We start from the raw sequence: 26,497 nt of genomic DNA, 5'->3' as shown, positions 1-26,497 counted from the left end.
TTCAGAGGGCATCCCTGATCCAAAGTAGATAAAAAGCACAAAAGAATCCCAACATTTGAAAAATAAAAGGGGAGGTGCTCCATTAAAGGAACCTACCACTTTGGCACTTTGATTGGAATCTGCAACTCCTTTGGGATCTTTATTTGTAGATTTCTGTAATCAATAAATTACGTTGTATCAGGAACTGCACCAGATATGAGCACACAGACACACACACATATGAGCATATACACACACATACAGAACACTTCCTCTTGCTCCATGAAAAATCTAAGACAGTTTGTAAATTGCTATGGAATGGAGAGGGAGTGGATAGTACTAGTTAAAGTCTTATTGGAACCATTAGTCCTTATAAAAACTTGCAGCTTTTTCCTAGAATATGTTAGGTAAGAGATTTTCCCCCATGTGTGTGGATAGGCAGAATTAATATTGTCAAAGTGGCCACACTACCAAAAGTGCTACCCAGATTAATGCATTTCCTACTAAAATTCCAGTGACATTCTTCATAGAAATTAAAAAAAAGCAATCATGAAATAAATTTGGAAAAATAAGAGGCCCAGAATATCTATTTTTCTCTTTAGTGAGAAAAGTAAAGCAAGAGGCATCATAATACCAGATCTTAAATTATTCTACAGAGCTACGGTAACCAAAATGAAATGGTATTGGCATAAAAACAGCCATGTAGACCAATGGAACAGAATAGAAGACACAGAGATAAATCCACATAAATACAGTTATCTCATACTAGACAAAGGCACCATAAACACACATTAGAGAAAATATAGCCTCTTCAACAAATGGTGCTGGGAAAACTAGAAATCCATATGTAGCAGAATGAAATTGAACGCCTATCTCTCACCCTGCACAAAACTCAAAGTAGATCAAGATGTAGGCCTTAGACAGAAACCCCGTGCCTACTGGAAGAAAATTTAGGCCCAACTTTCCATCATGTTGGTTTAGGAACCAACTATTCAGGAAGTAAAATCAAGAATCAATAAATGGGATGGAATCAAACTAAAAATCTTCATAGTAAGAAAACAAAACAATTAAAAACATGAACAGAAAGCCTGTAGAACAGGAGAAAATCTTTGCCACCTGCACTTTAGACAGAGCATTAATCTCCAGAATATATAAAAATCTCAAGAAACTTAAATCTAGAAACCAAATATCTCAGTCAATAAATGGGTAAAAGAACTGAATAGACACTTCAAAGAAGAGAAATATGATTGGCCAACAAATATATAAAAAATGTTCAACATTCTAGCAATTAAAGAAACACAAATTAAAACTACACGGAGATTTCATCTCACTCCAGTCAGAATGACAATTATCAAGAATATAAGTAATGTTACATGTTGGCGAGGATGTGGGAAAAAGGTACACTGATACATTGCTGGTGGGATTGCAGATTGTGCAAGCACTCTGAAAAGCAGTGTGGAGATTCCTTAGAAAACTAGCAATGGAACTACCATTTGAATCAGTTACCCCACTCCTAAGGACTTAAAATATCCAGAGGACTTAAAATCTGCATACTACAGTGATGCAGCCCTATCAATGTTTATGGCAGCTCAATTCACAATAACCAATCTAGGAGCCTTTCCACAGATGAAAGGGTAAAGAAAATGCGGTGCATATACACAATGGAATGTTACTCAGCCATATAGAAGAATTAAATTGTGGCATTCCCTGATAAATGGATGAAACTGGAGACTATCATGCTAAGTGAAAAAAGCCAATCTTCCCCAAAACAAAGGCCAAATGTTCTCTCTGATATGCAGATGCTCACAATAAAGGGCAGGGAGGGAAGAATAAGAGCTCACTGGATTAAACAAAAGGGAATGAAGGGAAAAGGAGAGGGTATGGGAATGGGGAATAGAGTAGAATGAATCGGACATAACTTTCCCATGTTCATATAGGAATACACGACCAGTGTCACTCCACATCATGTACAACCACAGCAATGGGAAGTTATACTCCATGTATGTATGATATTATCAACATACATGGAGTATAAATGTCACACTGTCATGTATAACTAGAAAGAACAAATAAAAATAAAGGAGATTCTCAAACTTTTTTTTTTAAGTTAGAGCCTTCATTCAGAAACTTTTGCCACTAGAATCCTAGTTAAACCTACTTCAAAGACAGGCCTGCTCTGGCTCCACGGGTATTTGGACATATACAAGGGTATTTGCCCTTTAGCTCCAGAAATACTGTCTAGCCCCCTCTGAGATCCTTTGGCATGGTCTGAGGATCCTGTGAAACCATAGACTGAAAAGTATTCTGATCACAGTCGTCAATCCCTAAAGAAACCTCAAGGACCATGGCTCATGTTGAAATATAGATTTGAGAGTCTTGATGTGTTCAGGCCCAGTTCTGAGAGTTGTTCAGCTAATATAACAACTTTGCATGTACAAGTTAGCAGTTCGGGTGATTCTCTGAGATTTTTTTTTAATTTTTAATTTTTTTACCACTTTGGTTAAAGAAGCTTTCTAAAGCCCTCAAGCTGGCCAAGTCCTCATTGAAAACCCTCACTGTGTTTTGTCTCAGGACTAGGGGGAGGTGAGAAAGGCATTCCTCTCAGGAGCAGAATTTAAGGGATAAAAACAAAATCAATAATCCCAATAAACAATATGTTAATATGGTAAAAATTAATTGACAAGAATTCATGATGATCTAAATGCCAACATGTTAAACAGATACAGGGCTGCCCAGGATTTACCAGCTCCTCTCCTCGCCCTAATCCCCATGCAGCTGAGAAGTCTGCCTCTATACCAGACTGACCTGTTCCACCCTGAATTAGAAAGCCGTGAGACTGGCCTTTTCAAAGATTCAACAGACGATTACTTGGCATCAAAATGATTAATGAAATGGACACAGGCTACCACAACCAACAGAAAGGACAGGGACATACCAGGGTGATGTAATGGGGACTTGAGAAACTGGATGGGAGGCTCTCCAAGGTTTCTGCAGTTCTCCGCTAGAGAAAAGAGAGACCATTTCCCTGCAATTAGTACTCACGAAAGCAGGACTATTTCCCAAGCCCACGGCCATCCCTGGGATAAATCCCTAGTAAATTTATGAATACTGAAAGTCAGAAAAACACTATTCTTCCCTGGATGGTTGTCATGCATCCAAGAGCCCAAGACCTGTTACAAAGCCAAGACACACATTAGAGTGACTTCCTTTACATGCTGTGTATGGCACCAGGTGGGTCTGCTAGTCTCTAATCTTAGTAGGTCTGCATCCTGAGGCTCCACAGCCAGATATATTCCTTAGCACCTGACGGTCTTTTGGAATCTCCAGAACTTCCTATTAAAAAAGATGGGTGATGGGCTTCATGGTGTATGCCTATACAGCAACTTGGAAGGCTAAGGAAGGAGGATCACAGGTTCAAAGCCAGCTTCAGCAACCTAGAGAGACCCTGTCTCAAAATTTAAAAAATAATAATAATAACAGTTTGGAATGCAGCTCAGTGGGTTAAGTGCTCTTGGCTTCAATACCCAGTACCAAAAACATAAAAAAATAAAATAAAATACAGCGGGGCTTGACTGAGGCCACTCTCTGCAAAGTGCTTTCTGTTAAGTCCCCAGGAGACATTAAAACAACCAGAAGGTGTAGCCCAGGAGACAAAACCTGGGAGAGGCACTGGATGTCAGAGGGGAAAATCAAGCCTCAGTAATGTAACAAGGAAGTCACACCAAAGATCCCTCCCCCCAAGCACAATTTTGCAGAGGACTGGCCTTTAATGGGGAGCTAAGGTGTCAAACAAGCATGAGTTAAATCATCATCATTCAAATAATTTTGTCAAGTAACATAAAAGCCCTGAATGTGAGATCTGATGGCCCAAACTCTGTGGTAAAACCTGTCTATCATCAGTGCATCCTTAGTAGTAAATTGAATTTATCCTGATTTTCAACAAATATTTATCAAGCTTCTCTTCTCAGTGCCTTTCATTTAACCCCAAAACTCTTTAAGGTCTTTGCAGTCTTGAAATGTAACAAATATGCCTCCAGATTCTGCTTTGCTTGAAATCTCAGGCTGGCTTCTATAGCTATGCATCACGGGGTCACCTGTTCAGGTACCCCAGATTCTGCTTTGCTTGAATCTCAGGCTGGCTTCTATAACTATGCATCACGGATTCCCTTCTCTGGGAGCGTGCCTAACTTACATATGAATTTAAGGAAGCCATAATTAGCAAAGTAATGATATCAGCATGTGAGGCACAGAATAATTAATATAATTAACACCCAACACTGTGACATACAGTTTCTCATTTAAACATTTCAACCTGGGGCAACATATAAGATTGATATTAGCTTCATGTAGTTTCAGAACAGAAACTTTCAGCATAGGCTTACATTTTTTTTCTAATGTATTTTCTGTACATAACAGAAGAAAACTAAGATTTTGTTGTTGTTGTTACCATGATAAAACATACACGTGCATAAAGATGATAGCAAACCTTCATATAACAAAGAAAGCTGTCCCTCTCTGAACACTCCAGGGAAGTTCAACAGAAGCATTTCTGCCAAAATGTGATTTGTGTGCTCACAGGGGTTAAGAGGAGCGTGTTCTTCAATAAAAATACAGGGCTTATAGGTACGTTGCATCTGGACAAAGCTTCCAAAGCATCTGGATCTGTGTATACAGAGCAACAGCAACCAGGACTGGACAGCAGTTCTAAAGTACTGGTGTCGTGTTCTCACTGGCATTTACATGCAGCAACAGTCAGTTGATACTCAGCCCCAAGGTTTGAGGCTTTTCCTCTTTTAAGATGCTTTTCACTGTTTCATCAGTGTGATTTTTGGAACGATGTTCCTTTTTACATCAGTTACTGATGTTTTCAAAAAAGGAATGACCACATAGCTTCTTAATCTGTCCACATGATGCTTTCAGTGAGCCAAACACACTGGAAAACACAGCTGTTATGGGCGTGAAACAAGCTGCTACTTGCAGGAACTTCTGCAGGATTTGACAGCTTCTTTCTCAGGTTTTATGCATTGCTAAGGCTGGTATTTTAACAAATGCTCTGCTTTTGTATAAGTATACACAAACAAATGCACAAATACTAAGTGTAAAGGTAGATGAATTTGCACAAATGAACCATCTCTGTGACCAGCCCCCATATAGCTCGAAAATTAGAAAATTAAAATCCCCCCCCCCCCCCCCGCAGATCCTCTCTCCCCTATGGTAACTGCTATGCTGACTTCTAATACCACAGGTTTGCTTTGCTAGTTTTTGAGCTTGATATCATCTGTCATCTAACAGTTTGCTTTTGGATTTGGATTCTTTAGCTTCAGAATCTGGTTGAGAGATTTATTCAAGTGTTATACATCAGTCAATCAACTACTATCCTTTTCCTGAAGTGGCCCATTGATGCATGTATTGCAATTTTGGATTCCTTTTACTGTTGGTAGACCTTTGGGATGTCTTCTCTTTTAATCTTTTGCAAACTATGCTGTTGGAAGATTGCTGTAAATACTCTCTGAGGTATAAATTTCTGTTGGGTGAATTCATGTCAGAAATTACTGGATCTCAGGCTATGTTTACTGATTTTCATATACTGTTATTCTGTTAATTCATTAATTAGTTTTACAAAAATATGCTGTTGATATTTTTATTGGGCTGTTTTCAAACTATAGATCAATATGGGACAACTGACAGCCCAACAACAGTGAGTGTTCTGATCCATGATCATGTATTTCTGTTTATTTTGGCACTAAATTTTTTTTTGTTAATATTTTATAGCTTCTCTTGCACATAATTTGTTCATTTTAACCGTAGTTTTTTGTATTTTTATGCTATTTTGTTATTTCACTTTGTTTTTGGAATTGTATCTTGCTCATCTATGGAATCACAATAATTTTTTGTACACTAATTGTGGATCTTGAAATCTTACTAAATTCACTGTTATTGAGATTCCACAAAATTTTTCTGTAGAGGACCATGTCTTCTATTTTACTGCAGATTCAATTTTCTTTATTAGATATAAGAATATTTAGATTATCTCTTTCTTCATAAGGTTTGATAATTTGTATCTTTTAGAACATTTTAAAGTTTCATTACATCTGTAAATATACTAAAATAATGCTTTTTCATCATCTTTTATAATTATTAATTTAATACATATAGAATCTCCTGATTCTGATTCCTGATATTGATAATCGGTGCTGACTTTTCTTTTTTTTTAAACAGTGTGGCTGGAGGTTTATAAAATTATTAATCTTCCCAAAAACAACTCTTAGGGGGCTGGGGTTGTGGCTCAGTGGCAAAGCGCTTGCCTACCACATGTGAGGCACTGGGTTCTATCCTCAGCACCACATAAAAATAAATAAAATAAAGGTATTGTTCTCATCTACAACTGAAAAAACATTTTTAAAAAACTCTTGGTTTTATTGATTTTCTTTGTTATTTTTCTGTTTTCTATTTTATTGGTGACTTATCTGAAGTCTCTTGTTCTCTTCATTTGATAGGCTTATTTGCTTTCCTATTTCCAGTTTCTTAAAATAAAGGCTTAGGTCATTAATCTGACATCTTTCTTCTTTTATAACATAAGCCTTTAGAGCTATAAATTTTCTTCTAATGACTAATTTAAGTATTCCCCACATATTTTGATATGTGTTTAATATTCATCTAATTTAATATATTTTCTAATTATCTTTTGGTTGATGCATGACCTCTTTAGGGTTTCTTATCTAATTTCTAATTAGGAATTTTTTCAATATCTTCCTGTAAGTGATTTCTAATGTTTTATTTTGAGGACATCATTTGCATGACTTTGATTCTTCTAAGTTTATTGAGATTTGTTTTATGACTTAGAATATAGTTTATGTTCATGATTAGAACACAAAATAAACATTATATTTAGTCTGCTTATTCTGCTTGGAAATGGTGGCTTGGTTACTGCTGTCTGCACATGCAGACAGACAGACAGACAGCCTCACTGTATGGGACCTTGTTACATGCCTTCCTTGCCTGCCTCGCCTCACTTAGCTTAGGGTCAGCTCCGCTTCTCAGTTCATTAACTACGGCAGGTGAAAGTGCCTTACGTGCAGGGGGTGGATGTCCGGCAAGACCGACTCGGTCCTTATCTGCTGCTCATCACCGAAGTATCCTTTGTTCTCCACTCCCCGAGTATCTCCAGGCGGGCTGTCAGGAGGGAAATTGAACATTGGCACAGCCATGGGAAAAGACTGCTGTAAATATTAAATCATCTAGAAAAAGAATTTTAAATGCTATGCTCGGATTGCCCTGTAAAACAATTAAATCACAATATATTGGGAAGGAATCAACATCTGTAATTTTTCCAAGCCCCCTAGATGATTTCAGTGTGCAGCAAAGCTTGGGGACCACTGGGATAAACATATGGACATGAGATAGCATGTAAAAGTCTGATTTCCTACGAATCTTACATGCTTTCAGTAAGAGACAGTTTCCTCCACTGAGTATCTCATGAGACCACAAGGCTTATATATTCTTGTTAACGGTTCCTTTCTCACAAAAATTGTAGATGTACCTCTGAACTTGCTTCGACTTGATACATTTTTGGTAACGAATAAATAACATGACAATTCCAGCACCAATAATCACCAGGACAAGCACAATGACCATGATCGTGATATCTGCAACGTCAAGAAACATGGGTTTTGATCAGGGCGTCGCCAAGGTCGAGGAAGTATTAACATTTAATGGAGCAGTTAGAAACCCAACTTCTTCCTTCCTGAGGTACTTTATAATTCCCCTTCCCCAGGTACTTTATACAGAATAAGAAGCCAAAACATTACACAGATTATCATCTGTATTGCCAATTGACACTCACCTAAGATTCCACCACATTTAAGAGAACCACAATGGTAAGAAGAGTTTTGGTCTTTGGTTATTAACTGACTACAGAAAAGGCTTTGTTGTGTTGGGGTTTTCACAAGAACTGAGTCAGATTAGCTAGAAGAGGACTTATTAATTCTAAAGGGTAACTGTAATAAATTCCATTTGAGTTCCCAAACATAAAACATAAAAAACATACAAATCCAGTAGAAGATAATAAATATATAGCAAATATAGAAAATAAGGAAACGGCTTTTTCACTACGCAGCTTTTGGTATATGTAAGAGATTATATTCTAGGATGCTCACTGGTAATGTTTAAGGTTTCTTCCCAGTCGGTGAGAATCTGTCCTTCCTCACACTGGCACTCAAGTTCATTGCTATCCACCTGGAAAATCATAATTTTACCAAATGACTGGCATAAGTTATGTTTTGAACCTCATTTTGGTTCATACTAATTCTGCACCAAACACACTCATGCACACACACTTATTGATTTATGAATTAAACTGAATACCAAAATCAATGTTGCACAAAAGTAAGCAAATATAATACAACTAGCAAACACCTTTGTAGAACATCTTTGCACAAAAGAATTATATCAACATATTCAGACAGGTGAACAGGACAGCATGCCATGTCTTTCCAGAAAGCATTCATATCTTTAAAAAATAGTCTCTGCTAGAGTTAGACCCATTGTGGTCAAAGACCAGATACTAAACTTAGAAATAATGAGATCATACTGACATGGGGAAAAAATGGTAGCAGAAGGTTAAGTCCATTAAAGAGCACCATGTAATGGTAAAAGAGACCCAGGAGTCACACATTCGGAGTTAAATCTAGGCTTTCCAGCTTTCCCTAAAACACATCAGTGTGCCTAGTTCCACCTACAACAAAGGGCATAGGAATACTACTCATGTCCTAAGTTTATTTAAATATTATTAAACATTTAAGTGGATATACATGTGTATACACTTACACACACACCCAACACACGAAGAGGAGCAACTGCTAGTCATATGGCAGAACATGTTCAGCCTGGTTAGAGAATACCAAACTGCCTACCAAGTGGCTTATGACAGTTCATATATATGTATGTGTGTGTGTATGTATATATATATATATATATATATATATATATATATATATATATATATATCCATCCACATAAAATATATAATACTTGAAAGTATGGATGCATATTCAAATAAATGTTAATAAGTGTTTTGATTAACTGGGTTTAGGAAAGCAGTGTCACATAACGTGCTAGAATTAAACAGAGTTGAATTTTAAAATAATTTTTGGTTGTTTTTCTCAAAAGCTTTAGGTTAATCCTGACAATGGAGTCATTTAATTATGTGACATTGTGATAGGTCAGATTTTAAACCTCAGGTTTAAACTTCATATGTATATAAGTTACTGGATTTCTAGATTACCCATCTGATAATAATGCATTTACTCATAATACTAGCAATATCTGTATGTAATAATACCTGGTTTGGCTCTTTGTATTAATTATAATCCATTAAAAAATGGATCCCAAATATGTATTTGATTTAAAAAAAAAAAAAACACAGCACACTCACACACAAGCTCAAGAACAAGGCTTATGTAGATAACTGGTTGATAAGACATTAGCGTAAGAAACAATCCGCTCTTACCGAATTTTCTTCGCATTGAGAGGGGCAGTTGGTTGAATTGTAGGCCTTTTCAGTGTTCACACATTCTCCGTTGCTGCAAACCTGGACGTGAAGTAGCAAACACAAATTAGAATGACTTATAATATATGTGACATTGGAACCTCCATGATCACATGGGAGATTATACATCCCACTATTTGTGATTTAGTTGCAATTGGTATGATTGTTTTCTATTGTGAAATTCCACATGTAGAATCTTTGGTGGATGGAACAATCCTGTATCAATGATTGATAAAAGCATTAGATGTGCAAGTATTGTTATATATGAGCTCATTAATTATTAAAATGTTTACATCCTTATTCTTTGAATGTTAATTTGCCAAAAATACCACAATTATACTTACTAGGATTTCTTATATTTCCATTGAGTTTCTTCTGTAAGGATCTAAACTTGTTAAACCATGTTTATTGGTGGAGCATTTTATCAGTCTTAGTTAATCATATGTTGAATAGTTCGAATAAATTGAGATTCTAGATTTCTAAAAATAATTATATGGACTGCATATTTTAACTCATACTAAATATGTTAAGTATAAATAACTAGGATTTTCTCAATTGAATAGACTTTTTTGCTTGTAACTAATTTTTAAATATCCTATTTCCCTATTTTTAACTGTTTAATTTAAATTTATTTCCCAGCTGGCTAAAATAGTTTCCTTTTTTTCCCCTCAGAAACATCAATGATGTCTGTATATCTATGTTTTCTTACTCATGAGGGTGCCTCTCCTTCTGCTAGGAATGCAGTCACGCAGCCTCTTGGTTGGCCACTTGGTATTCTCTAGCCAGACTGCACAGTTCTTGCCATATGACCCCACAGTTGCTCTCCTTGGTGTTTACCCTGGAGACGTGAAGGCCTGCACCATGCAGAGATCTGTGCATGGACAGTCACAGCAGCTTTGCTCCTAAGGGCCCAGACCTGGGGAGAGCCAGGGTGTTCTTGAGCAGGGGTCAATGAGTAGACTGTGGGACTTCCAAACAGAGGTGTGTTATGTGGGCCTGGTAAGCTAAGGGAAAAGACAGAACCATGAGAGGACACGGAGGAAACTTGACTGATTATTACTAAGTGGGAGAAGGGGCTACATACTGCATGATACCAGCGGTGTGGCATTATGGAAAGACAAAACCCGTGGGAACAAGAAAAGAGATCTGGGGTTTCCAGATGCAGGGAGAGAGGGAATTGTGAAAAGGCAGAGCACAGGGGATTTTTTTTAGGACAGCAAAACTACTACTGTATGAGACCATAATGGAGGTTACGTGTCGTCACTAATTCACTGAAATCTATAGAATGTACAGCATTTTCACCTTCATTAGAGTGAACTCTAGTAAGGATACAGGGTGATAATTGTGTGTTGATCTGGATTTCTCACTTGTAACAAATGTACCTCTCTGGTGGGAGAAGGGCAATCTCTGGACCCCTTGCTTATTTCGACTATTAGCATAAAACTTTTATAAAACGAAACTATGAACATTTAGCTTTTTAAGAACTTCTTTTCAACGTATAGCCCTTTCACAGTGGGGGGTGGTGGGGGGGGCAGCTATCATCTGTGCCTTCTCAGATGGGCTTCCTCTGTCCAAGCTTTGGAATTCTTCTGTGTCTCCCGCCACTTGTTCTCGTGGCCTGTCTGTCTACCTGCATCACGTAGCCTGGGGACCGAGTGCTTAAAACACAGGCAGAGCTTTCTTAAGTACTTCAAGCCCAACTGAAGATACTGAGATCTGTGCTGTTTTGATTTTGTCCTTTCTGTGGGTCTAATACGGAGACGACTCTGAAGACAGTTTTGCCTTAGCTCATCTGTGCCAGAGAATGGACCACTTAAGTTCCTTCTTTTTTTTTTTTCTCTCTCTCTTCCCTCTTTTCTTTTTGTTTCCTTTTCTATGTTCCTGGTACTGTCCTGTAATGAAGGAAAAGACCCTGGAAACATGCTATGTTTTCCCCATCTTCCTGCACCAAATTAAAATTTGCCACTAAAAACAAATACAAAGAGAATGCAAAGGTTTTTTCTGCATTTGAAGTTCACTGGGCTTAAAAGCTGTATTCCAGTGTTAGGGGGGGGGGAATAATAGGAAAAGCTCTTTGATGTCACTGGGATGTCACCATAGACTGGCATTTGTTGGGCAATGAATCTGCCATCATGAGCTGGTGAAGAACTATCAAGAGCGGGACTGGTGATTTGTCCTCAACTTCTCATGAAGGGACAGGACTCTGGTGGCATGGACACAGTGCACTTGCAGGATTGAGTGTCCCTATCTCAGTCCCTGCTGCCCTTGGTAAAAGGGATGCCAGATATTGGCTTCACACCTCAGCGGATTTTGCAAATCTGAAGTGAACTGAAAATTGGCATTTTCTTTGACTTGATGCTTCTTATGCACTTTATCTCATTGAATTTCTTAACTTTTCTGGTTTTGGGGTTTGATACACCTACCTTAATTTTCACCATTTTGATATTTATTGAATTGCTTTAGCAGGAAACAGGACAGCTAAAACACGTGGACTGGGTCAGTCACCATTAAATCATTACATTTTTGTACTCTATTTCTTTCCATCTTGAATTTTTGCTGTCCAATTTTTATTTCTCCTTTACCTTTTGCAAATTCCACTGTACATTTGTGGGCAATGGTGTCAAGAGGGACAGGAAGAAGGCCCTGAGAGAAACTATTTAATTTCAAATAGTTGATTTTTTTTTTATAAAAAAGTATTCTGTGCTTTCTACATATTCTGGATGAGCTGGCTATTGTTTACAGCACAGATTCTAGCATTTTCACCGTGGTATGATAAACTCTTTCCAATTTGGCCTCATTTTATTTGTTCAGCTGTTTCTTTGGCCATTGTACCTGAAGCTCAAGCCACGTTGAAATGATCAATTATCTGAATATGCTGTGTACCTTCACCTTTGCATATTATGTGGGCATTTCTTCCTAAAGACTTTTCTGCATCCCCATGTTTATTACAGAACTATTTATAATAGCCAAGGGTTGTGGCAGGCCTCAAATGGCTGTAGTAAGGCTCCCTCACCAAGACTTCCACTGGGCTATGTTATGTTTTTTTGTGTGTAGCCAGGGCTGAGAACCAGCCATGTTATGTTTAGTTGAGGCCAGAAACATTGATTCAGTGTGTAGACTCAAGGTCATGAACATTATTAACCTGAGAGCATGCAGCCCCTTATGTAACCTGTTGGCAGTGTGCCTTCTTCATTTGACCTGCATAGAAAAGAGGCCGACGGGAAAGACTCCAGGGTAAATAGGCTAATGGGACTAAAATGGAACTGGCTGGGGGCTGAAGCTGAGGCTGGAGGCTGGAGGCTGGAGGCTGTAGCCACCAATGAATAAAGCATATCTACTATCCTAACTATGTCTTGCATCTTCTTGTACCTGCCACACCCTGAATCTCTTTTCTGGGTCAGAGCCCCTGCATGACACCAAGATATGGACTCGAGCTAAGTGTCCATCAACAGATAAATGGATAAAAAAATGTTTTATATATACACCAATGGAATATTACTTGGCCATAAGAAAGAATGAAATCCTGTCATCTATGTCAGTACAGATAAACTGGGAGATATTATATTAAATGAAACAGGCAGGGTAGAGAAAGAGATTAAATTCTGCATGTTCTAATTCATATGTGGAAGACAAAAAATGTTGATCTCATTTTAAAAATGTTACTTATGAAAGTAACAAGAAGAACTGTGGTCACCACAGGCTGGGGAGGGAGGGAAGAGGAAGGGGACCGGAAGAATTTGGCTGATGGGTACAGTTCTTGTGTTCTATGGTACAGTATGGTGACAACAGTTCACAGCAATTTACTCTATATTTCAAAACAGAACAAAGATTTTGAATGTCTCTAACACAAAGAAATCACATTTGAAGTGACAGATAACAAACTACATTTGGTCATCACATGTTGAACCCATGTATCAAAATGTGATGTTGCATCCAACAGACATGTACAATTATTTAGTATCAATTCAAAATAATGTCAAAGGTGAAACGATAAATAATAAATACATAATAAATAAATAAATAAAATGTCCCATTTTCTCTGAGTTAAAAAATGTTCATCCCAACCTATTCAACACATGAATGGATAAAGAAAATGTGAGACATTGTGTGTGTGTGTGTGTGTGTGTGTATACACACACACACACACACACACACACACAATTAAATACTACTCAACCATAAAGAAAAATGAAATTATGGCATTTGCTGGTCAATGGATGGAACTGGAGACTATCATGCTAAGTGAAATGAGCCAATATCCCCCAAACCAAAGGCTAATGCTAACACACAAATAAGGTTGGGGGAAGGAAGAATAGAAGTTCATTGGATTAGACAAAGGGAAATGGAGGGAATGGAGGGAGGATGGGAATAGGAAAGACATTAGCATGAACTGGACATCACTTTCCTATGTTCATATATGAATACACCACCAGTCAAACTCCACATCATGTACAACCACAAGAATAGGAAATTATACTCCATATATGTATAATATGTCAAAATACATTCTACTCTCATGTGTAACTAAAAAGAATAAATTAAAAAAAATTCTTTTAAGTGTTCATCAAGCCAAAGCTGAAATTCAAGATGCCACATGTATTCTATGAGCAACCAGCTACTTCTTTTTAGATCCAAGTACATACTGCTGATCCCAACACTAGGAAAGCACTTTTGTTAAATCGAAATGATCTGTTTCAGTGAATGTATAAAATTTTCAAATACACTCATCTTTAAACCATCTGTGTCCTGCATAGTTACTGACAACCTAGGCTTCACCCGTAAGCGTGGTTAGACAGATCAAGGAAATGAATGTATGCCTATTTATGGTTACGTTAATTAGAAAAATCTTATGTCTAATTTCATTAGATGTCTGCTGAAATATACTAATTAAGCATATTTATAACGATGTCATACCATTTAGTATAACTAAAATTAAATAAAAGAGTATGACTGTATTATTGCTATTCTGTTCCTCAATAATAAAGACAAATTGCCTGCTTTCCCATATATAAGGCCCTCCGGAACCAATTACAGGTCCCAGTGATGTTTTTGAGCAGTTGATCAAAGATGCTTTCATAAACAAAGGGTTTTAATCTTACCATCCCATCTCCACATTTTGTTCCTGTATTCACCAGGCCAATATCCTCAGAATTGTGGTATAGAAAGATGGCTTTACACTTGACAGTAGTGTTCTGCTTTGCAGCCTTAATGTGATAGATCTTGTCTTCTCCAAGAAGAGATGACTTCTGTCCCCCAGTACAGTATATCTTCCCACATCTGACATCTCTGAAGAGAAGGGGTGAGGGGTTATTCTCAAACTTGGGAGCAAAAACAGAGCTTCAGAGATTAGGCTGTCAGCCAAGTGGCCTGGTCACTGTAGGCGCACCAGCAGGGCAAAGGGACCGAGACAGGCTGAGAAAACCCTTAGACAGCTAAGCCCTGACCCTGGGAACTGAAACGAGTAGATACAGTGTGTCAAAAAGCATTTTTAACATTCCTCTGCGATCCTCAGAAATCAGCACTCGTTCAAGTTTACAGAAGACTATTCCTTAGTTGTGATTTGAATTAGCATGACTCTAAGGAGCAGAAAGAGGTTTCCTTCTTATTCTTTCTTGCATTGAACACATCAGCCATGAGACTGCAAGGGAGGGGAAGGGAAAGGGGGCAGGTCTGTCCACATAAAAGTAAAATTACAAAGGCATGACTATTGGTGAATCGTAAAACCTTATTTTCTAATGCAACTGCGCTTTCAGTATCATGTCTTATAGTGTCGTGATGCAGGAGGATGAAATAAATAAATCATTCCAAATTCTCCCACTCTCCTAATTTCAACTTCCTCCTCCTGGCCTTCACTTCCTTCCTCCTCCCCGCCTTTTTTTGAATTATGCCCTCTCTTGTCCAGTTTGTCCCATTCCCTTTCTGGGGCAGCATGCTTTGGTTCCCTTTCCTTCTTAATCTCCCTCTGGCTCCTGTTTGTCTTTCCTCTGTGTAATCCATGACTGTCAGGCAGTAGACAGGGTATGTGAATACCAGCCCACACCAGCAACAGTGCACACTCTCTCTTCTGCCCGCTCTCTTCCTGATTTCTGAGCACAGGAGATTGACAGCTGTCAGAACAGCAGCCTTCCTGAGTTTTCAAAACACTGTTATGAAACACTGCTGCTCCCACCACCACCACCACCACAGGACACTTACTTCTCTTTACAGGGAACAAATGTGTTGTCCTTGCTTTTGCAATAACCAAATTTATTTCCTTTCTTATTCATCTTGTAGCAGATACTGTGGCTTTCTTTTGCTCCTGGGATACAAAACGATAGGATGAAAGTAAAATTACAAAGGCATGAATATTAGTGAATCATAAAACTTTATTTTCTAATGCAACTGCACTTTCTGTATCATGTCCTATAGTGTCATGGTGCAGGAGAATGAAATAAATAAGTCATTCAAAACCTGTTCTACTGAGTCAGGAGAATATTCTAGGAAGAGGACAGAGATACAAACAGTAACAAACGTGCACCAGCTCAATACTGAGCAGGTCCATTAATACTGGAGTTAAGGTCAGCTAATAATGGAGGTAATAGCTAAAGAGATGCTAGGCGGTATTATCTCTAAGCTTGCCCCCAAGACCTTCAGGATAGTAACAGGGAGGTGACAAGGCTATTCTCCTTGTCAGCCTTCATTCACCGTGACTGTCTCTTACCATCACTGAACAATTCCAAGCACTGATTGTTGCGAGTGGGACATTCCCCCATGAAGCAGTAGCCTTCGGAATTCTTGCAAGGAAAACCATTGACTTGGAATTGGTCCTTCGGACACTCGGGTGAGTGACCAGTACATACTTCTGGGTAATCACATTCATCTTTTGCCGGTCTGCATGTGGACCCCGCCTTTTTTATCTGTTGAAGAAAAACAGAGACTCTCAAGTGCAAAAATGCCTTTAAGCGTGGAACCTAACTTCCCTCTTCATCCCACAGAGCATTATTGTAATTTATAAAGGCCTCGATTTTTATGTAATTTTAAGCATCACGAAATAGTGATTTTGAAATCTGATGTTAGACTCCCCCTGGGTACAATTGGAATGGACATAAAATAGAGAAACTGGCAGGAGTTCTCTTGTCATTTCTTCCTCTCTTGCTCCAGTAGACCAACTCAGACCCCTGCATATGAATTGGAATAGGCTGGCTCTCGCAGCTGGAGGACAGCACATCCCGATTCTCTCATTCAGCTGTTCAATCTGCATTTATTTGCCCTGATTCTGAAGCCCCTTGCAGGTGGGAGAAAGGCAATTTTCTTTTCATTGTGACAAATTTCTTTTCAATGGAGTTGAAAAAGTGTCAATAAATCCTTAGGCAGAACCATGTGGATTTCTGGTCCTCTTCCCTAAGACTTTTTCTAACCACTAGCCACTACAGCTTTGCAATCCAAGGATAATCCCTTCCTTTTATAGTTCCCTGCTGTTGGAATACCAGTTTCCCTCCCAGCTGAGGTTAAAGAGCTTGACAATGATTTACAGAGGAGTAAGAACAGGGTTGGGCAAGTGACTTCACTCCTAAAACACCCGTGTCTGCTTACTCGCTTGTCCCTCCCCAGACCCTAGCACTCCACGATGCTCATCTGAGCCTTCCTGAACAAGCCCTGGGGGGGGGGGGGAATTAGCAAGGCCCAGTGTACAAACTGGTGATGGGGACAGTCATCCCTGGCTGGAGAGCTCTTTGGTCCTACATAGACTTAAAGTGAAAACAGAAACAAACCCTGTCTCTCCCAGCACAGGATCTTACCTGACAGGATTCACAGCAGGATCCTTCTGAACACGTGAATCCTGGCTTCAGTATACACTTGTGTGCATCACAGCAAGGATTAGTGCATTCCTGGCAAAAACCAAATTGAAACGTCAGAGGCTGGTTGTGATCCGGTTCCTGGGTGAAGAGAGCATTGGTTGTGCTTCTGTGTGACTCTGTGTGCACCGCCCAGATGTGTAATCCTTAGTCACGTGTGGCACATGAAGAAAGGTTTGGAGCTGCTGCTTGGACTTCATCACATCTCCTTTCCTCCTAGCTGTTATGAACTCTCAGAGTCCCAAGTCTGTGACCTGCCATTCTCCCAGGGACCTTCTTCCTCAAAGGGTCCGACCATTGCCTCATGCTAGAGTTTGATGTGAGTAGTATAATTTCTAAAGCTCTGATCTTTTTCTCAAGGTGCCAAGTATTTCAGTTCAGGCTGACCTACCTTCCTTCCTTCCTTCCTTCCTTTTTTTTTTAAACACATCACTATGTAACAACAGCAGGACGATCACCTGGACCTGTCTGATCAGACCAAATGCAAAGGAAATTGTCTGCATCTAATCAGGTGAAGTGCTTCATGTGTAGGGTGAAGCTGAAGACCCATCCAAAGAATGTGCATGGGCAAGAGGATCCATTTCCAAAATTAAGAGCTTCTTCACCTTTAATATGCGCCATTATAAGATTAGTTCATGTCTCTAGACAGGTCACCATCTCCACTCTGATTAAGGGGTCTGTTGGCTGCGGTCCTTGAGCATAGACAGTGTAAAAGTAGTCCTCAGACCAGCTCAAGGGCAGAAGCTTGCAGCTCAGTAAGTTTGCAGAGCTCAGCCCCTCTGCACACCTGCTAAACCAGACTCCACACCTTAACAACACCCCGCAGTGGTTTATATGCACTTGATAATTTGAGTCTAGGACATGCACTTATTGGATGTGCTTCTGAAGAAAATAGTTTCTATCTTGGGAAAAAGCAGATTAAGAATTACTTTAAAATTTGCTCAAAGGCTTTTTCTAAATGCTCCAGACTGAAATAAAACATGAAATGTTTGAAGTTTTCTGCTCTATTAAGAAAGTGTCCTAATAAGGGGAGCTGTCCAGCTGTGATACAGATGAATCTCCCAAGGCCCTGAATAAAACCCGATTGACTCTGTGAGATCTTGTAGGACGTTATGTCCTACTGTGCATGCGAGGTCAGACCTGATGATACACCTTTAGGTCCTTCTCACAGACAAGCCAATTAACACATAAAGCAGACAAGTGTAATGCTGTGTACTCCAGCAAGACCACTATGCACGATGCATGATCTGCCAAGTACCCTTGAAATGAGGCACCCCAACATCTTGTATCTAAATGAAAAACGGAAAAGGCAGAGTCCAGAGCTGGACAAGGAAGATGATGGTTGATGTGATTGGGCTACACCCCTATCTAGATTCTAGCTGAGCATAAACTTGGTAATTTCAGCTCATCATCAATTGCCAATTACCTCAAAAGGGCCACAATCACACTCTTCTCCCTCATCCACCTTCTTGTTTCCACAAGATGGAAAATCATTTGACGGGCCAGGAAATGGAATATTGAGCATGCACGTTGGGTTACGATCCTTCAGGAATTGCTGATACTCGTTCTGGTTGCATTTACTGAATTTTAGTGCAGGAATGCTAGAAATAGGGTAGGGTAAAAATAAAGATTTGTCAAATCATTGTGGTACAGCACCTGTGAAAGTTTTACAAAGAATTTAGAACAAATCCATATAAATGTTAAGTTTGAGAGCAGAGCAGGAATTGGGATCATTATTACCAAAAATGCCTTCTTGAAACATTGCTAACACATGTTATTTCAAGAAAGTACTTGGCTATATATTCCCTCCAAAGCAAATCCTACCTGAAGCCACCGTTTGGACTGGTTGTATGTGATGCTACCATAGTCCCTCTAATGTGTCCTTGAAACAATCTTATAATAACTGTATATTCATGTTAACATCCCTGAAAGATTAGAAACTTCTCAAGGCTACATCACATTCATTAAAAAGAAAATAAGCATTAGTTAATACAGAGACTGGTGCAGAGTAGTTTCCTCTAAATGTTTGTTGAAACAAACTATTTAAAAATATCATACACATCCTTTGGAGTCTAACACACTCTCTTCAAAACTGAAATTCACCTCCATTCTATCTTCCTTTTTTCTGATTTCCTTGACAGTAATATTGACACAATGATTGAACACAGAAGGATTTCTAGAATCTTGATTACATGAGATGGGGATGTCAGGACCCTGCAAATATTGCTAAATGTCCAGATAATTATGTAAAATTAGATGCTCAGTTACTGAATTCTTGCACCATGCCTGCCACTGTGCTTGGGTGCTTTAGCCATTTCACATCATTTAACCAATGCATGGAGTGGCTGATCATTTTAATGCTTTTTTATTGTACACCGTGCATTACTATGAAGGGGCTCTAGAACACCTAACCACAAAGTGATTCAAGAATAATGAGGGGATGCTGGACATTCTTTCTGTGACTATTTAAGGTGATCTTAACATGTGTGTGGGACTTCTCTAGACAACAGTAATGAAACAGTGACCAAACCAGTCAAAACCTCTGACTTCACAGAGTTTGGATTTAGTTCAGGAGTAACCTAGAAAATGAGCTAAATATGCAAGGGGTAGAATGCCTTAGACAGTGGTAAGTACCAAGGAAAAAACTAAATAAAACAATAAGGAAGAGGGTGTAAATGCCAGACCATGAATGTGATGGAGAAGGACTAAAAGTTGAAGCAGTTGGCCAGGAAGGGCTTTGCTGAGAATGACACCTGAGGAAAGATGTAAAGGAGGAAACTCTGGTTTTTAGCAGGGAAAGCAAACCAAGGTGTGTGGAACTATTTCTCCACTAAGACCTTGGTAGAGATTGGTACTAGTTGACCATGACATATGTTTGCAATGTGCAATAAAGTGTCACATTTTTTTTTCTGGTGTATCACCAGAAAGAGTCTCAGTTGATTAGATTTAACTCCAAAAGGGAAATTCTTCCCTGTGCATTATTTTGAAAGATCTCCCAGACAATTACGCCGAAAAGACATATATATTCCTAAAGTGATGGAATTAACCCCAAACTACTCTCAAAATATTTAAATGTGTTCTCTACATTATTTGAGCCTCACCTTCCGCTAGTATCCATCACACATTTTCCCAAGGAACAGGTGCACGGGAACTCATCATGTTGCAAGCCAAGGTTATGCCCCAACTGATGGGCTATTCTGCTGGCAATTGTGTTTATGTCAGGTAAGAGATCCTGACGGGAAAAAAAAAAAAACGTTCATTAGAAATTTCCAACAGAAAGCACCCTGAATAGTTCATAGCACTTTGAAATGGTTGTTGGAAAAACCTGATTTCTAGCTACTAGTTAATGAGCATGTCTTTGAGAGATCTTGGACTTAATTACTTCCCTCCCCTCTGCCCCAGTTTCTTTAATTATATGAAAAAAAAGTTGGGAAAATGAGTTTTTAAGTATCTCTAGCTCTAAATTTTGGCATTCTTTTTTTTTATATGTGTGTGGGGGGAGGCACAATAATATTCACTAATGGATTTACACACCGCTATTCTGACAAAGAGCTAGAAACTATTGACATTATGGCCTAATGCTTGTGTCCCTCCAAAATCCATACTTTAAAAAGACCGCACCCCAGAGGTTGGAGGTGACTAGGTCATGCAGCAGAGCCCTCGAGAATGAGATCAGTGCCCTTATAAAAGAGGCTCAGGAGAGTCCTCTTGTCCTTTCCACCATGTGACAACACAGAGAGAAAGCGCCAATTCTGAGGCAGAAAGTGGACCCTCACTGGATACCATATCTGCTGGTGCCTTGATCTTGGGTGTCTCATCTTCCAGAAACGTGAGAAATACATTTCCATGTTTATTAGCCAGCCTGTTTGTGGGGTTTGCCATCTCCAGCGGCCTGCATGGACTACGACAAGTGTCCTATACAATAAACTAAATGTTACTGCTCATCTGCTCTATACCAGATTTTTTAAAAGGATACAAATAAAAACAAATGTGATGTTCTTGTTTTTAATCGATAGTCTTTCATTGTTCAATAATTGCTATGCAACATTGCAGATGGAGATTGTGTTACAAGGAAAACCTGAAGGTCAGAAATATAGACTCCACGTGGCAGAATTGTCCGTCACCTAGGCTCATAGTTCTAGTTCATGTTTTAATCCCTGTATTAGTGAAAAAAAATAACTTCCCAAGAGAGCTAGGCTATCATTTTATGATAAAGCTAATGGAGCACCTTAAATTTGCTCATTTTATTCATATGGAATTTTAAATGTTCCCGGATTTGTAAAAATGTAGTTGAAAGAGTAACATTCTCCATCAGAGCCTCATGTAATACTCACAGGAATGAAATACCAAAGGCAAATCTACAGGCATCACAATTAACTATGTAGTTACGAATTACAATATAAATCCATCATATAGTCTTTTTAATAAGTACTAGCTTCAAAGTTTGAGGTCTAAAGACCATCATGGGCACAGCAATAAGGAGGTAAAGGAATGCAGGAAATAAAACAAAACCTCATGTTTCTGATAATCTCTCAGAAGAAAAGTCACGTGAACAGCACTAACTAGACTCTTTGAGACTTGGGAAAAGATCAGACAAATGAGGGAGACACCGTTCAGAGGTCTTGTGCCTGCTGAACATGCAAGGCAAGACTGTCATCGTATGACATTAAGTGCTCCATCAACTATCCTCACTTGCTGAATCAGCCATCCAGTTTTGTGAACGTTTCCTGTCTTTGTAAATAATGGTATTTAACATGCGGACAAGCTTTACTAATCCCTGTATGTTAACCTGCACATGATGGTCCTTTGAACTCCGAACTTCACTTCATTATTACCCTTATCATTCATTAATAGGTTTTTTCTTTTAATAAAACATTTCTTTCCTCATTTAATAAAGAAGTATGAGTCTCATCATGTCAAGTCTTGGTGGGAATATATGACAAATGCACATGTGGTCTCTTTCAAGGGGACACAGAACATTACAGAAATGTAATATGAACATTTTGATTAGGTAACATAACAGATAAAACACAGCCCACCTTCACGATACTGCAGGAATAGTAGGGCTGGCACATGCCCTCTGGATAAGAAATTCCTTGCTCGTGTGCATAGAGCCACTTCCCACTGCAAACAGAAGACAAAGACATTCTTCAATCTAAATTTGTAATTAAAACAGAGCAAACTGCACTGAACCAGCACAATGTCCAGGCCTTTACACATGAATGAGCCCTCTTATTTCTGTAGTTCTGGCATTGAGATTGACCTTAGTTGATACTGAGCTCATTTGAAGCATAAGGTATATGAGAGGCATTGAAAAAGCCAATTTTAGGTTGAAATTGTTATTTTAAAAAAATAGGTTATTTTCAATAAAAAAGACAATAAGGTCAGAGTCTTTCTTGATTCTAGTCTACTGTGCATTCAGTTATGGACAAAACCACTTAAATTACAAAACATAAAAATAAATTAATGAGTTAAATTTAAAACAGTTCACGGAGAGAAATGTAATGTGGTGAACTCACGTAGCACCTTGGACAATTAGCTGTGATTGAAAAATCTTAAAACTTTCAATCAACCATGAAACTCAGAAAGGATTTGGTAGATATAATCAAACATTTAGAAGAGCAGTCATGTAAAAAGAGGTCTATTCCTAGCTGGGCACAGTGGCGCATGCCTGTAATCCCAGCAGCTTGGGAGGCTGAGGCAGGAGGATCAAGAGTTCAAAGCCAGCCTCAGCCACAGCAAGGTGCTAAGCAACTCATGGAAACCCTGTCTCTAAATAAAATACAAAATAGAAATGAAGAGGTGGCTCAGTGGCTGAGTGTCCCTGAGTTTAATCCCTGGTTATCCCTGTCACCCCCCACCCCCCGCAAAAAGTGTTCTATTCCTGAATTGCTTAATAAATAATGTCAGATGTGTATATTATATGAATTCTGCCTCAATTTTATTTAGGAACAGTTTTTAAAGTGGGAAAATTTTAAAGAGAGCTACCATGGGTTGGAAGACAACACTCAGACTATCACAGAATCAAATCCAAGGAATGTGGCCAGTTGAGGTGACCCCCTGGGGACTTTAATTTTTTTTGGTCAAGTAGATGCACCGTTTCTTTCTGTACTAATGAAATGCTTCTGCACCTCCATTCCAAGTATCAGTACTTGGGCATCTTGGAGGACCTTAGAATTCTGGCCTTCCTGAACTCTGGAGATCTTGGGAGAATTCCATGAATGGAGATGAAGCACCAGAGAAGACCTATAGAGACTGACCTCTCTCATGGTCCCTGAGAGAACAGTGACACTGTGACAATGCCACACAGGCTGTCTGGCCACCTCTAAATCTATGCGAAGGTAGAAGGGAAGACACACGAGAAACTCAACATGCTAAGTCCCCCTTCTACACACTTCCTGTTGATATGAGAAGCTACTGGAGAAACAAGAAATTCTGTGAAAGTAAAAGTTTACTTACTTATCGCCATTTAAATATTTCTGGACTTATTTATTAATTATTTTTAAATACATGTACAAACAGGGAGCTAAGGGACTTCTCTTGCCCACTATGCAGTTTATGGTGATATTTTACTATTCTTCAACTTTCATAATTTGGAGCACAATAGTGCATGAATATTCGAGCCCAAGCCAGGCACAGCTATGCCCCTGGATCTATATGCTATGGACCATCCAAGAATGAAAACCGACCATGATATTACCTTGGAGGTCTGACTCATGCCCATCAATCTACCAAAGAACTAGACCTGACCCCTCCTTGTAGGCTCTAGAAGCTTTGTGTTTCTGAATTCAGCCTGCAAGCTAATATCTGAATAACACCAGAAAGAAGATCAGCAGGCTGTTTGCAGAACTTTAGAGAAATACTGACTTTACAGTTAGATAAAGTAAGGTAAAATGGGTATTGTTCGAACATTGTAACTGTAGGGCCATACGAAGATGTGCTGAAAGATGCCATCACTTCAAATCATTTTTCTCACAATTTAACATTTCTTAGTATATCAGCACTATGCTAAACATAAGGTTGCATTAAGTTCTATTTCATAACTCCTTATCATTTCCCTCTGGAATAAGTATCATACTAGGTATTTTGAATAATAGTAATGATAAAATGTGCCTCCGTCATAAAGGGAATTTATGACTGAGTAGTCTAGAGGAATTCAAACTTCTACTTAGAAATATTGAAGCTGTGGCTGGTTTAACGTATCAGATTATTTGTCTGTCAATTTATATAGTATAGAAGATGGTCTTGCAGAATGGCCACTGGCTGGATGCCCACCCTTTGATGAGAAGTGTCCAGAGAACAAGGAGTTTTCCAGAACGATACGTTTTGATGTAATACTGGGTTTTCAAAGCATGAGAGGGTGAAGCAGTTGGTGCTGGATTTTTGTAAATAATATACACAGATTCTCAAAGCAATTTGCTCACCTAATGATATTTTCAACTCTTTCCAGGAAATATACCAGATTTTTCTTCTGTAGTATTGATCAATATAAAAAATAAGGATTATTAAAGAATCTGCTTAGAAATTTTCTATATAGCAAGAAATGGTATTTTTCCCTTCATCTTACCCAAAGTCAATTAATCTAAAAGATTTCTTTGTTGATTATTTTTTCTTAAATGATCTACCTAAGGTAGGTAGGAAAAGAAGGGTCACATACCTTAGTAACAGAACATGATCAAAATTCTCCCTTTTTCTAAGGACTTTTTCTTGCCAAATGGAAAAACGCATTAAGGTAGTTTCAATGTTTGAATCTATTTCTATTTTGTCTCCAGCTGTCCACATTTCAATGCCAGCCAACGTTACATGAATATTCAAGGTTTTATAAATCTGTTCAAAGAAGAAATCATTTTTCACATATTCAAATTGCTACAAGAATCCTTCATCAACTGTATTCCTTTATACTTTAAAAAAAAGCAATGTAAACTTGTCAGATACCTAAGAAAATAAGACAACTCTTATTTTACAAATTGATATATTGAAACAGAATGAATATTTGATTGTTCAAGATACTGGGGAAATTTCCATTCTCAACAAAGAATCTTGACCAACAAGGTCTGATTTTCCTTAAACTATCATAAGCCTCACAGGCACCATTCTCAAAATGCATCTAGAAGAAAGAGGTTATTAAAGTTCTAAGGTATACATCCCCTGAAAATGTATGGTCAGTACAAGTGGCACAGGGCGGTATGAGCACTCTTTGTTTCTCTCTGTACTTTAGGCCCAGGATTGGCTCTGCAGCAGGTCTGAATGTCCGTATTGGTATTCAGAAACTTAGCTGGGATATGCTTGATCTTCATGCTTGATTTTTATAACTACCTCTTTTTTTGTCTGAGAAACCTTATTGGGGATTTCTCAAAGCATGCAGAAACAGTCACAGACCCGGAGTCCTCCCGCTCCTCTTCCAAACTGCTTTGTAAACACCTAGCTGACAGATGTCTCCTGGCAGTACAAAAGTCGACACAGAGAGGCAATTATTATGGAGATTTTTCAGAAAAAGGAACAAGTGTTCTATCAGCCTGATCTTCCAGGACCGCCAGTTCACAGCACCAGTTGAAGGAGAGAATGAAAGATGAAGGAGGAACAGTAAATAAAAAACCGAAATAGAAAGGTCACTCATGCAGTGTTACTGGAACTAGTCATTAAAACACTTCAGAGTCATATCATGACGGTGACAATGACCGTGCGTGATTTTCTGCTTTTCTTAACCTGTAGGATATGAATATGCTGAATTTCATGTCTCCATGATGACCTATAATAACCATGGGAACGAGGCTTCTTTCAAACTCACATGAGCTTAGACATCTAGTCAGGACCTCAAATTGACACTCGTGCCTGAGACCCAAATTTTCCTCTTTACTGTGGGATGAATGTTTTGACCTGGGTCCTGCAGAGGGGGAATCTTCTAATCTGAGCTTTGTGGAAGGTTTCCCTTCCCAGGGGTGCTTAACGTCATAAAACCGCATGCAAGGGCCGGTGGAAAACACTCGTCTTCCAAGGTGCATCCTGTTGGGTGAGGACAGAACCTACACAACAAAAGCCTGTTTTCTCTCTTAGATGTTTGGGTGGGTTTGAAATAATATCTGGAAGGTTCTAGAAAGTTGAATTTCTCTTCATGATCTAGAAAGAACCTTGGAAC

At 38.8% G+C, this 26,497-nt stretch overlaps 1 protein-coding gene across 1 annotated transcript in view; it reads right to left on the bottom strand.

Moving 5' to 3' along the window:
- Window positions 1-26,497, bottom strand: part of ADAM7 (ADAM metallopeptidase domain 7) — a gene marked incomplete at both ends in the record, with an annotated part of 158,141 nt that overhangs the window by 114,202 nt on the left and 17,442 nt on the right. Inside the window, 13 exons of the mRNA XM_081269674.1 lie at window positions 2,915-2,980; window positions 7,053-7,152; window positions 7,520-7,625; window positions 8,136-8,214; window positions 9,488-9,568; window positions 14,626-14,812; window positions 15,722-15,824; window positions 16,227-16,422; window positions 17,305-17,394; window positions 18,788-18,962; window positions 20,463-20,593; window positions 22,401-22,485; window positions 25,019-25,188. Of these exons, the coding sequence (XP_081125800.1) occupies window positions 2,915-2,980; window positions 7,053-7,152; window positions 7,520-7,625; window positions 8,136-8,214; window positions 9,488-9,568; window positions 14,626-14,812; window positions 15,722-15,824; window positions 16,227-16,422; window positions 17,305-17,394; window positions 18,788-18,962; window positions 20,463-20,593; window positions 22,401-22,485; window positions 25,019-25,188 (1,569 nt within the window). The remainder of the gene's footprint in view (window positions 1-2,914; window positions 2,981-7,052; window positions 7,153-7,519; window positions 7,626-8,135; window positions 8,215-9,487; window positions 9,569-14,625; window positions 14,813-15,721; window positions 15,825-16,226; window positions 16,423-17,304; window positions 17,395-18,787; window positions 18,963-20,462; window positions 20,594-22,400; window positions 22,486-25,018; window positions 25,189-26,497) is intronic.

The sequence above is a fragment of the Spermophilus citellus genome, assembly GCF_964194105.1.
Source record: "Spermophilus citellus genome assembly, chromosome: 16".
NCBI lineage: Eukaryota > Metazoa > Chordata > Mammalia > Rodentia > Sciuridae > Spermophilus > Spermophilus citellus.
Note: the sequence above shows the minus strand (reverse complement) of the source record. Positions and strands in the feature narration are given on the sequence as shown.